Source organism: Stegastes partitus, unplaced genomic scaffold, assembly GCF_000690725.1.
Source record: "Stegastes partitus isolate 25-593 unplaced genomic scaffold, Stegastes_partitus-1.0.2 Scaffold753, whole genome shotgun sequence".
NCBI lineage: Eukaryota > Metazoa > Chordata > Actinopteri > Pomacentridae > Stegastes > Stegastes partitus.
In genome coordinates, this window is record NW_007578484.1 from 80,269 (window position 1) to 93,040 (window position 12,772).

Consider the following 12,772-nt stretch of genomic DNA (forward strand, 5'->3'; position numbering starts at 1 on the left):
ATAACTTTTGGTTTTTCTGTCTATATGTTGCAGTAACAAGACATTAAATTGTCCTGCTTGGAAAATTCTTGTGGAAAAAATCCAAACTCTCATGACCATGATTCAATGATGAAAACAATAAAAGAGGAAAACTTGTCTATAGACTCTGTGTACACATGAGTCAGTCAACGTTAGCAAATCCAGACCCTGTGAGTTTTATAACGAAGCTTTATAATTGCGAAATAACACATTTAAATGTGTGTCACATCTTAACTGAGCTACGTGAAGGAATTACTGATCAGTGAGCTTAATAGTTACGGTTGACCGGCGGTAACAAAGTGTTTATAACCAAATAAAAACGGAAAATCAGCTCATGTGTGGTTCCGGTGAATGTGTTAATAAAAGAGAACTCACCAGCGGTCTGCGGAGCCATCACGAGTTACGGTCACCACTCCCTTCAAAACACTTTAAATGCTAATTTTCACAGTTTATGAACACTTAAAAAAGCTTGTTGTTTTTTCTTCTTTTCCTCGTAAAAAGCAGAACAAATCGGTTTGCTGTTCCCGGAGAAACGCAGTCATGAAACTGACATATTAACGAGCGACTGTGTCGGAGGGGACGACTGGACGGACGGATTTAGGTGACGGACCGACTTCCGCAAACAAAAGGCTGCGTCCTTAAAGGGACAGTACCGGATTTAACAGCTGGAAGTGGCGCTAAAAACCCCAAAATGTCCCGTTATACAGGGTTTAATTAGGCACACACACACGTAGCGTGATTATCCTACCGTTTCAGGAATCAGCAGGACAACAATCCACTCCATCTCCGTAACAACTCCGTGTCTTTGAGTAACACAATAAAGTTTCAGGCTGTGCACAAGATGCCGCTTGTTAAACCGAGATCACAAGTTGAACATCCCCCTTCCCCGCACAAACAGAGGTCTGTGTCCGATCAAACTGCCTCCTCACATATGAACACAAGTTCTGTTCAATAATTGGCTCTTTCTTATCAGGTCATCTTTAAGCCACTTTAAACCCTCCCCGCCGCCACCAAGGCCTATTTTCATTCATTCATGTGTGCAGGCCATGAAAAGGGGAAACAGGCGATGATGCAGAGTCTGTTCGAGGAGTTTTAATGTGCAAGAAGTGCATAAAGAAAACAGTTAATGTCTTGTATGTGAAATTTTTGTGCGTATGTTCGTCAGAGGATGAACCCTACTGACGATCTTAAGACTGGACAACCGTGGAATTGTCTGCAGAGACTCGTGGTCACCACAGGACGATGCCCTGGTGAGCACAACCTCTCTCTAGTGAAATAAAACTGAATCGATTGGACAAACTGGGGTAATTTCTGAACATGCTTGGTCATGGTTTGCATTTGATGAATCCAGATGACTTGATGATGATGGCCCCTACCCGGAGGGTGAATCTCTGCTCATCCCTATCCTGTAAAATATCTTAAAGTCTACAGGATGGACACGGTCAGAAAATTGCACGTGGCTTTTCATGGTTCCCAAATAATGACTTCCAAGAACTCTTCCTCCAACACCCTGAGGTAGTTCTTGGGGTTTTCTTCAGTTCATTACATCCATCTACAGTTATGTATAGATATAGTTTAACATGAAATGATGCCAGAGGGTTCATGGTTCTCAGAGGACGAATACTTACAACCCTGGTGATCCTCTGAATTCAAATTACTTGAACAATCCCTGAACTTTTCTTCGACTGAGGTTGACTTTTTTCACTAAACAACAAAACAAAACTCACAAGCAAGTGAAATTATATACAGAACATAGGGTTCCCAGAGGCTGAATACTTGGAACTCTGGAGATCCTTCCTCTCTGAGATACCTAAAAATCTTCTAGATAAACTGGCTCACCTTTTTTGCATGATTTTCAGATGATAAATCCAAATTACTTTAGCACCAATGCTGGGTTGACGTTTTTGCCTTTCTGTTAAACACATTCATGGTGCCCAGAGGATGAATCAACTCTAGAGATCATTATCTCTAAATGTAATGCCCAAATCTTGCACATTGTAAACTGTTAGGCTGGGATAGACTCCAGCGACCCTACTGAGGATTAAGTGGTGTAAAGGTGATGGATGGATGTAGACTGCTAGCATGCGTGCTAAGACGATGGCGATGGCAGCGGAACATTGCAGCTAGTGGTTAGCTGGAAGCATCACGTTGCTCAGCAACAGACTCTTGATTTTCCCTGAAGAACAATTGGTGTTCTTGGAAGGAATTCAGTAATTTCTATTTATGTTCACGCCAGTTTTCTATGGTCATTTACCAAAATCCATAATCTTTGTGAATAAACACAGTCACACAGTTGGCAGTGAGGTTGATTAGCCGGCGGTTGCTTGGTGGCTGAGCTGCAGCTGTTAGCGACAAGCTAGTTCATCTGCGTTTGGTCCACGATGCCAACAAGCACAAAAACACCAAACAATAAATTAAACAAAGCAGACATTAGACCAAATCGATTTCAATGCAGAGAAAGGACAGAAAAAAGGATTTTGTCCTCATTAAATAATCCTCCAAAGAGCTTTTAATGGCAACAAACTATAACACATTTAAGTTTTTAATCACTTTATGTTAATTATAATAACACGATAATCAGAGCAAAGCTTCAAAATGTTCTGCATTTTAGTAACTACTGGACATTTAAGCTCTTTATGATTGAAAATTTCTGGTCAACTTTAGGAATTTGTGATATTTTGCTTCCATAATATTTCTTCTTTTACATAAGCGGAAAGAAAACTTTCAAAATAAAAGGTTTTAGGTGTTTATTTTACATTTTTATTTTGTTTATTGGACATCCACGCAAATTAGTGCATATTTACTGAGGTTAGAACACTTCTGAGAACTTGTAAGACAAAAAACAACTGTTGTCCTAATGTGACTGATTCACGGGGGAATCGTAAACAGCGGTTTCACCAACACAGATCTTTTCAGGCTATTTTCTTTTTTTTTTTACAAAAATGTTCTGGCTCTGAGTCACAAATCTCCAGACACCAAACTTTCCAGTTTAATTTCTGTTTATATCCTGAAGGTTTTCACAGACAGTTGTTCAATTATCACTGACAGCCCAATTTATACGCATTTGATTCCTAAAAATGTGTCAAAAAAAAGAAAAAGATTATGTTCTCGCTGTTTTCTGATTTACAAAGTGACAAAAAGAAAAATCCAAAATCCTCAATGTAAAAACCTTTGATTCTAATTAAAATTTTGTCCAATGTTCTGTTTTCTGTTCTGCAAATTAGTACAAGTTTCAGCATTTTGCATATATAGCCCTTCATTTGAATATATTTTAACATACAATTTCAGAAAACTTGTAATACAAAGAATGATTATCTTGATGTAAGTTATCAACTCTGGAAATTTTGTGATGATATTTGATAGTTAAAAATAGTTGAACAGCTGAAAATAGAAGGTTTGTGTTGTTTCATTGAGCAGCTTTCTGTCTCTGAAAATAAAATAAACACCTCAACTGAGTCCATGTTGGCCGTTCTGTCTGGTTTTTTTTGTATTTTATATGTTGAGATGTAGTTTTATTTGAAGCACTTGTTTGGATTTAATATTCTTGGAGAGTTAATACCTGGAACCGGGTGACTCAATCAAAGCTGCTTTGAAAAACGTGACTCTGGAGAGTAAAACACTGAACTGAACATCTGGAATTTGTGCAGAACATCATGGAAATCAGTCTGATAGCTGTTGAGACGTTTCAGCTTTATTTTGTTTGTCTGTTGTTGTTTTTTTGTGTGCAGGTAAGAAGAATTAAAGGTGTAATAATCAGAGCTTCAAAGCAGAAGATTCAGACTTTGTTACTCTCAAACTGAAGCTCTTCTCTTAAAACTGTCAAAGTGATGCTTCTTCAGGTTCAAACAGGCCTGAATTTAGATTAAAAAAAACACCAAAAGATCTGCAGCTTTTACAGCATTAATCTGAAACATGTACAATAAATTGAATTTATGTCGTCAAGCAATTTAAAAAAATGCAATAAAAATTCATTAAATTGTAAAATAAAATGTGTTTCACTCATTTAATTTGGTCTCAAAATCCAATCTCTCCTCTTGACTCCAACAATCAGCATCAGGTTAAACTTTTTTCTTGTTAAAATGTCCCCAAACTGCACACAGATGCAATTTTATTATTATTTCTTTTACAACCATATTATTCTCACATTAAAAGCAAACTGGTCGACATTCTGTCTGCACACAAAATCCAGCTGATTTACACCTGAATTTATGGCTTCAACCTCAGAATTTAACATCATTGTTTCCTAAAAATGAAAATATATTCACTGTGATTGCTCCCAAAATGAAAAAACACAACACAGAGGGACAGAAAGAGAGACGGTGTCACCTACCAATTAGAGATGAGTGGAGAAGAAGCAGATGGAAATGTGCTTTATGGTCAGTTTGAAGCTGCAGCCACTTATTAAGGAAAGCAGAGACCCTCCCCTGGGGAGAGAGAGATGCTAACCAGCCTGTAGATGTCCAGGAGTCATGGGAAGTGTAGTGTAGTTAATCATCGTTATCTAGGAGCAGAATCTCAGCAGTTTTGTGGAAATTTAGTGTGAAAGTTATCAGATGACTGAAGTTTATCCTCAGGGGGTCATAAACATATGAAGCATGCACTAAAAAGAACAGCACTTTCTGCAGTTTTTTTTTCTTTAGATCTGTCTTTATTGTACAGAATGATTTGTTTAATCTTTAAATTACAGACATTACATTTGTAATTACATCTACAAAAGCAGGCAGTATGTTTGCATGTAGAAACCTGCAGATGTGAAGAACCATTAAATTCACTTTTTTTTTAAAAATAAAAGAAAATAAATTTAGCATAGCTTCACAAACATTTTCTGTACATGTTTACAGATTAATATGCATATTTATAGATTCAGATACACATTCATATTAAATATATTTGATTAATATATACATGTTTGCAGATTAGCTTACATATTTATATAATAATATACATATATATAGCTTTATCAATGTTTACAAATTCACATATCTGACTGCCACATGTATCGAGTTAAATTTACACATTTAAAATAATTATTAAAACAGAAATAAACTCGCATTTTAAATTTTCGCTCTATTTTGTTCCTCTTGACTTTCCGTAGTATTTACATCAGGCGTAGCCAATATGGCGTCGGTCAGTTAGCCGGTTAGCCGGACACAGCGACGTTTTTAAAGTTATTTTCGTTTACCCGTCACACTTAAGGCATTTACCGGCGTCCTTGTGAAGGATTACGTTTTGGAATAATGTCGGACTGTTTTAGAGTCAACAGGTTTTGCGTGTTTTTGTCGGACGATGACCTTTTCTCCCCCAGACGTCTCGCTGCTAACGCGGCTAGCAGCTAGCCGTTAGCTCGCCGCGGGAGCGTTCCGGGGGAACCATGACGGAGGCGGAGGAGCTGCGGCCCGTTCCCCGGGAGAGGGCCATCCTGGAGAGCTTCTTCACGCAGCTCGGCATGTTCTCCTTCGACCGGGCCAAGGACTACGTGGAGAAGGAGAAGGACAACAGCAAGAGCGCCGGCGCCATCTGGAGCGCGCTGCTGGCCGCGCTGGCTCACCTGGCCGCGGCCGAGAAGGCGTACCACAACATGACATTCCTGGGACAGAAGATAGGTGATGATGGGGGGTTTACAGGTGGAGGGAGGGTTTACAGGTGTAGGGGGACTCACCTGAGGGGTCGTAGGGTGGCTGGGGGATCAGTCCAGCTCACTGATCTGGAGGTTTTTAGCTGATAAATGCAGTTTTCAAGTTACTTCCGGGTGAAATGACAAAAAAATAACATGAGAGTGAGTGCAGCTTAGCTGGATCATTATTGTCTAAATGTTTGCAATAAAATCAGTTTATTCATATGATTTACTGCATTAATCATATGTGAAGATGTGCCTTGGAATGACTTGTTTTCATATCTTATATTTAATAGGAATTTAGATTCAAACAGTCCAGGAGAAGAGAAGCAGCAGCTTCAGAGGAGATAAACTTCTCACATTAAATCACACAAAAAGATTCCTGAAATAAACATGAATCAGACCAAATCTTCTGTCTGTAGCTGACGAAGCACAGAAACCGTGTTCCTGCCTTCAGATGACGGAGCTAACTTATAATAAAGCAGAAAATGTGTTTTTAATCTCTGCTTGGCTGCTTGTTGGCATGTTTGTAAAGTTATTTTAATCTATTAGAGCCTGACTGATTTAAATAAGGGTTTCTGTTTGGTTGTCGTCTGTAGGTATGAAGAGAAAATGAACGATAAGACAGTAAAACAGTTGCAGTAATATAAAATATGGCTTCCTATAAAATACTGAACATTTAGAAACATTTAAAATGTTGAACATCGACGTTATTTTGTGTTTGAATCCTTTTAATAAGCAGCAACGACAACCTGCTTCAGAGCCGCTGAAAGACAACTAATAAGCTGCTATTTTGAGATTAATTAGGTCATTTCATAACTTCTTAAAAACTAAAATACCCAAAATGTTCTGATTTTATGTTCGCAGATGCCTGAAATTTCTGCTTCTCCTTGTTTTACGTTATAATAAGTGGAAAATTTGAGGGTTTTGGTTGTTTGTTCAAACTAAATAAATCCTTAATATTTAAATTAGTCAAACAAATGTATATAATAAATAATAGTGTAGGATCTTAAGCTTAATATTTAGCCTTGTTCAGTGAATTTATTATTCATGTTTCTGTTACAAAGCACTTGGTTTTAAATGTGTTGTATGAGTAACGGTGCCAAATACGACGACAAAACTGTGCTTTTTACTTCTCATTCTTATTTATTATAGATCCATCATGTAATTGATTAGTTAACAATTATAATAATGATTATAATAATTCATTTTATTTGTGTAGCGCTTTTCAAAAACTCAGAGACGCTTCACAAGATAAAAGAACAATAAAAGCAACTAATAAAAAAGTAGACGACGCAGATAAAACACCACAAGATATCAATATGAAGGTTTAAGTGAGAAAAGCAGCCAAACAGGAGAGTTTTTAGTTTGGATTTGAAGATTACTGGTCTGTGGCGTCACAGATGTGTCGTGGGAGAGAGTTCCAGACAGAGAAGGTCCGATCCCCCTCAGGTTGGGTGTTTGGTCCTGGGGATGATCAGGAGGTTGGCATTAGCGGAGCAGAGGGTAGATGGAGGGGTGTAGGGGTGGAGCATGAGGTAAGAGGGGGCCTGGTTATGGAGCGCTATGGGAAGCCAGTGAAGGTTTTGAAGGTCAGGGGTGATGTGGTCTCGGTGTGGGTGAGGAGGCGGGCGGCAGAGTTTTGGATGTGCTGTAGTCTGTGGAGGAGGATGGTGGTGGAACCGAACAGGATGCTGTTACAGGAGTCAATGATGTGATGAAGGCGTGAACGAGGGAGAGAGACGGGCGGAGGCGGGAAAAGATAATTAATCCACACATTAATCAGCGCTGACAATAACTGTTGGTGTCCTGCTGCTTATAAATATTACTGAGAATAAAAAATGTTTAACTGACATCAGCTACAGCACATAGAACAGAGAGCTTCAGTTATGTTCTTAAAATATAAATAAATATGGAAATCTAAAGGATTGAACATTGTAATGTGGATATTTTTGGTTATTTTTGGGAAGTTTTATTACCTTCATTTAAACATGTGAGTGATGAAGTCACTCAGAAACCTTCCTGATTCCTGATTCCGCCACCAGATGGCGCTGCAGCACATGAACGTTTAAACCCTGCTGGTTGCTGAGCAGCTCTGTGTCCGTCTGTCTGCAGGCGGTCAGTCCTTCTTCAGCCGGAAGGACTCGATCCGGACCATCTACACGTCGCTGTACAACGAGCTGAGGAAGGTGGTGACGATGGGCCGCCACAGCCAGCCGGGCTCCGCCTCCTCCTACCTGGAGGACCTGCTGTCGCACCTGTCCGAGCAGCTGTGCCACTTCACGCAGGCCCGCATGGAGATGGCCGACCTGTACGAGAAGATGCACTCGCTGGGCAGCCAGAAGAGCATCAACTCGGAGGAGCTGGTCACGACGCTGGAGGCCGTCCTGCACAAGTACAGCTCCAAGTGGGTCCCTGCTCCGGTGCACAGCTACTGATGCTTCTTTTAGCCAGATACGGTGGCTTTATACCAAAATACACTCAGTTAAATATGGCCTTCAACGTTTATTTGGTTTATTAAGGTTTTAAATCCGCCTACTCATCAGATTTTTGAGTAATTTTAGTTCCTAAAATCAGATTTTTTGTCTTGTTTTTCCTGCTTAAGTTTCAGATATTGAGTAAAACAGATTTTGTGTCTATTTCTTCTGCAGCATTCTGCTTTGTTCTTTAGTTCAAGGTTAAAAATCAGGTTTTAGGAGTCATCAAAGAAGCAGTTTTCTGCATGAGTCATTTTTCTTTACTAATAATCAAAAACAGGTAAATTCATAACGTCAGTCTGAGTCGCAGTACTGCTTCATTTCACTGGTACTGGTTGTACTTTACGCTTCACTACATTTATTTCACTGTTTTTTTTTCTTGCTAAGGTTTTATAACCAAAATGTTGTGCTCATTCAATACACAAAATCAGATTTTTTTTGGTAATTTTAGTCCTTAAAGTCAGATTTTATTTACTTTTTTAAAGTTTAAATTACAAGTATTAACTAAATATATTTCTTTTGCATAATTCTTATTCAGCTTCCTGCTTTATTCCTTATTTCAAAGTAAAAATGAGGTTTTAGGAGTCATCAAAGAAGCAATTTTCTGCTAAATGAATATTTTTACTTTAATTAATTATTAGAATTAGTCAGATCACTTGTTAGAGTTTATAAAAGCGCAGAGTTTTAATTTCTTATTTGTTTATTCGGTGCACAAAATGTGATTTTTGAGTGTTTTTTAATAATTAAATCAGATTTTATTTCCTCTTTTCCAGTTTAAGTTTCAGGTATATTCTGATATTTATTTTATTTTTCTGTAATTCTTCAGTAGATTTGAATTAAAAGCAAAAATTAATGCAGCAGCCAAAGATGAAGGTTTTAGTTCTCAGTCGTCCAAGAAGCAGTTTTCTGGCTAATGAGAACTTTTACTTTAATTAATAAACTAAATCCATCAGATCATTTGTATACGTTTGTAACGCAGCATCCAGCTTTATTCTTCTTTGTTTTTTTACAGAACAGACGTTAATTTCAAGTTAATTCAAACTGAAAACAAAAACATCACAAAGGTTTCAGGATTTAATCATTAGTGAAGCTCAATGAGAACTTTTACTTTTAGGGACGTTCTGCTGCTGCTTCAGTGTTTTGACTTCAGATTTACAGTTTAGTTTTATAACTTACACATATCATTACTTTATGAAATCTGAAGCTCATTCAGTGAGAAAAATTTGATAGTTTCAGTTCTTAGAAGCTTCATTTCTTTTCTTTTTTCCAGTTTGAGCTTCAATTATTTACTAAAAGTGATTTATTGTGTAACTTTTATGCTTCATTCTTTCTTATTTTCATTTCAATTTGATTTAAATTACGAACAACAACATCTCAGGTTTCTAGGACTCAATCATCAGGTCCAGTTTTAGCATTTTCTCTGTAATAAGAACTTTTGATCCTCATCAGTTCACTTTACTCAGAATACTTCCATGTTTTTAGTGTTTCTGCTTTAATCCGTCCACCGATTCCTGGTCTGACCTGAATGAGACACAGAAAACTTAAACAGAAATTAGTGCGATGAAGCCGAGAATGACACATTGAGGCTGGAGCAGGAAAACTTTCTGCTCCAGCAAACAGAAGCAGGAATTCAGCGTTTTCCCCGGAGAGGCGTCAACGAAACGCCGTCCCGCCGCCACAGCAGGAAAACAAAACGACGGCGCGACACAAACACACGGCGTCAGTGGAGCGATGAGGGCTGAAGGTGGCGCTCTGCAGACGTTTAGACAGCAAACCCAGAAACACTGTTAAAGATGCAGATAAAGCCTCAGCTGCTTTTAGGTCACAAAAAATCAGGTCAGGTACCGAAAAGAGACGAGAAGCTTTACGTGGTTCCAGGTTGCTTCACTTAGAACCACATAAAGAACAACAAAACACCTTCAGAGGGTTGAAGTGATGCTGCAGCCTCATGTGACACCATCAGCTCTGAACTTTAAGCAGCTTCTGAGTGTTTTTGTCTCATTTTTCAAAGTCCTGCAGCTTCCTGGAAACAGAACAACATGAAGGAGGAGAAAGAACTCAAACGTGTTTTATGCAGAATGACAGAAATCATGTAGAAGAAAAACCCAAAGTTACATTTCTTCATTTATTTTACAAAATTTGGAATCAACACGTATTTTTTTACACATTGTTCTAAATGACCACAGCTTTACAAACACTCTACATGCTGGAAGATATTTTACTGTTTACATTTTTAATCAGTTTCCATATTTCACTTCTGTCTTCTGCCTGAAGTTCAGCCGACAAGTCGCTAAATTTTGACTGTTGGTAGCAGCTGAATCACTGACAGCTGTGTTTTAAAGAGACCTGTGATCACCACGTACATGTTTTTAAGTGTCGACAGGAAAAAAAACATTGTGACTCTAAATATTATCGGTAGTTTTTTATTTGTTTCCGTACTTTTCTACTTCCTGCTTTGTGTAAACACAGCCTGTAGTTCAGCTGAGAACGCTCAGGATTTTTGTTCCCAGTTGCACCGAGGAGCTCAAACATTTAGGTTTTTACAGAATCGGTTCTAGTTTTTTGGCAGATTTTTAAATGAAACCCGTAGAATGACGAGATTTTAATCAAATATCTTGTTTGTGACGCTAAGATTTGGTGGATTTTCCCAACAAAATGACTCGTCGTTGATGAGTAGTTCAAAGACTGTCGGAAAGTTGAAAATCTGATGATTTTTTTCTGTTTTTACAGTTTCTGGTTCTGATGAATGCTGTAATTTTGGTTATTATTTTTTAACAATAACATAGTTTTAAACCCACTGGCAGGTTTGAAGGTTCAGAGGGTTAAAAGCAGGAACCAGTGAGTTGACGCTGATGCAGCTTAACTTGAATTCAGATTGTTTTGCTCTGACAGGCAGCAGCAGGGTTTCTAACAAATCAAAATATTACTACAAAGTCAAAAAATGGACAAAATTAGGCCTGTGGTGAAGTAAAATAAACCTCAGTGGACTAAAATCTCAGCTACTCGACAATAAATCGACTGTTTGATGGAAAAAAGTCGCGTAATTTCTGTGACTGGCCTGTTTGTCACAGTGGAGTCATTAAAGGCTTCATGGTTGCACAAAGGAGAAAAGAATTTTTAGCTTTTCACAGAATTTGCTGAAATCAAACTGTTTATTCTTTGGAAGTTTTAATTGAAGCATGTAGAATAAGATGATTTTGATAAAGTTTTCTCACTGAAGGCGACTCTACTTGACGTTTCTGGCTGATCAATGGTGTCATTTTGGTGATTTTATTGACGATGACGTCTTTTAAAGCCACTGAGGAGCTTTGAGGTTCAGAGGTTGAGCCACAGATCCAAACTAGCCCAGTTTGTTTCTTGGTTTGATCCCTAACCTCCCTGTTGCTGTTCCAGGTTCCACCACCCGATCCTGGGCCGGGTGGAGGAGGGTTTCCAGACCGAGGTGGACGTGGTGACCCAGCTGCTGCGCTGCCAGGCCCAGGTGTCCGAGTGGCACTTCCTGCCGGCGCTGCTCAGCCTCCACGGCGCCAACTCCAAGCTGACCGCCTGGGGGCAGCTCTTCCAGCGGCAGAAGGAAACCCGCAAGCACCTGTTCGGAGGCCAGTCCCAGAAGGCCGTGCAGCCGCCGCACCTCTACCTGTGGCTACAGCGCTTCCAGGCGGTGCTGCTCGCCAAGTTCAGCTTCTACTTCCACGAGGCGCTGAGCCGGCAGACGGCGCCGGCCGACATGCGGGCGCTGACGGCCCGGACGGCGCCGGACTACCACGGCAAGATCTCGTCCTTCATCCGCAAACATGACGCCAGCAACGTGTCGCTGGTGTTCGACAACCGCGGCTCCGAGAGCTTCCAGGGCCACGGCTACCACCACCCGCACTCGTACCGCGAGGCCCCCAAGGGCGTGGAGCAGTTCCCCGCCGTCGTGTCGCTGCCGTCGGGCGAGAGGCCGCTGACCCACTGGCCCAATGTCATCATGATGATGGGCGACCGCGCCGCCGAGCTCAACACCCTGGACAAGGTGGTGCACTTCTACGACGACAAGGTCCAGAGCACCTACTACCTGACCAGGCCGGAGCCGCACTTCACGCTGGTGGTCATCTTCGACGGCAGGAAGTCGGAGAAGGACTTGCACATCGCCGCCTTCCTGCAGGAGATCTCCGGCTCGCTGAGGAACTCCAAACCCTTCAGCACCCTCAAGCCGGGATCCAAGGGCTGAGCCGAGTCGTCCCACGAGTCGCTTCAAATCTCGTTTTTGCCAAAAGCGTTCCAGACCAAAGAGGTTTCAGCGGCTCTGAAGTTGTTTTACTGCCGGAAGACGAACTGCTTCGTGTCACATTTAGTCATTTTAATTATTTTGCACCAATTACGGTTTTTACAGATTTGTTTTTAATTTGCCTTTAGCTCATATTATCTGTGCTTCATTCAAGTTAAATAAAGTTTTGACATGACGACACGTGGCCTCTGCTCCTCACAGTGAACGCTGTTTAATGCTGAAAGATGATTAAATGTGTTTTAGACGACGTCTGATGTTCTTCTGCTGCCTTTATAATATGATTTAACAGCACTTCAGCTGATTAATTAGTCTGAAGTCTTTTAATTAGTTGTGAAAATGTAAAACTAGCTGAATTAAATTAACCGATGTTGAGAAAACAAGTTCAATTAAAGC

At 40.0% G+C, this 12,772-nt stretch overlaps 2 protein-coding genes across 2 annotated transcripts in view; one reads left to right on the plus strand and one right to left on the minus strand.

Annotated features, from left to right (window-relative positions):
* The window catches only part of tmem19 (transmembrane protein 19), a 19,790-nt gene extending 19,179 nt beyond the window's left edge, over nt 1–611 (minus strand). The window contains exon 1 of the mRNA XM_008291644.1: nt 394–611. The gene's annotated coding sequence lies outside the window, so the exon portion shown is untranslated. The remainder of the gene's footprint in view (nt 1–393) is intronic.
* A 4,638-nt stretch (nt 612–5,249) lies between these two features.
* Nucleotides 5,250–12,626, plus strand: kics2 (KICSTOR subunit 2). Its single transcript, XM_008291645.1, has 3 exons — nt 5,250–5,621; nt 7,748–8,039; nt 11,503–12,626. The coding sequence occupies exons 1-3, from the start codon at nt 5,390–5,392 to the stop codon at nt 12,320–12,322; spliced, it is 1,344 nt and encodes a 447-aa protein (XP_008289867.1). The 5' UTR covers nt 5,250–5,389; the 3' UTR covers nt 12,323–12,626.
* Nucleotides 12,627–12,772: the final 146 nt, after the last annotated feature.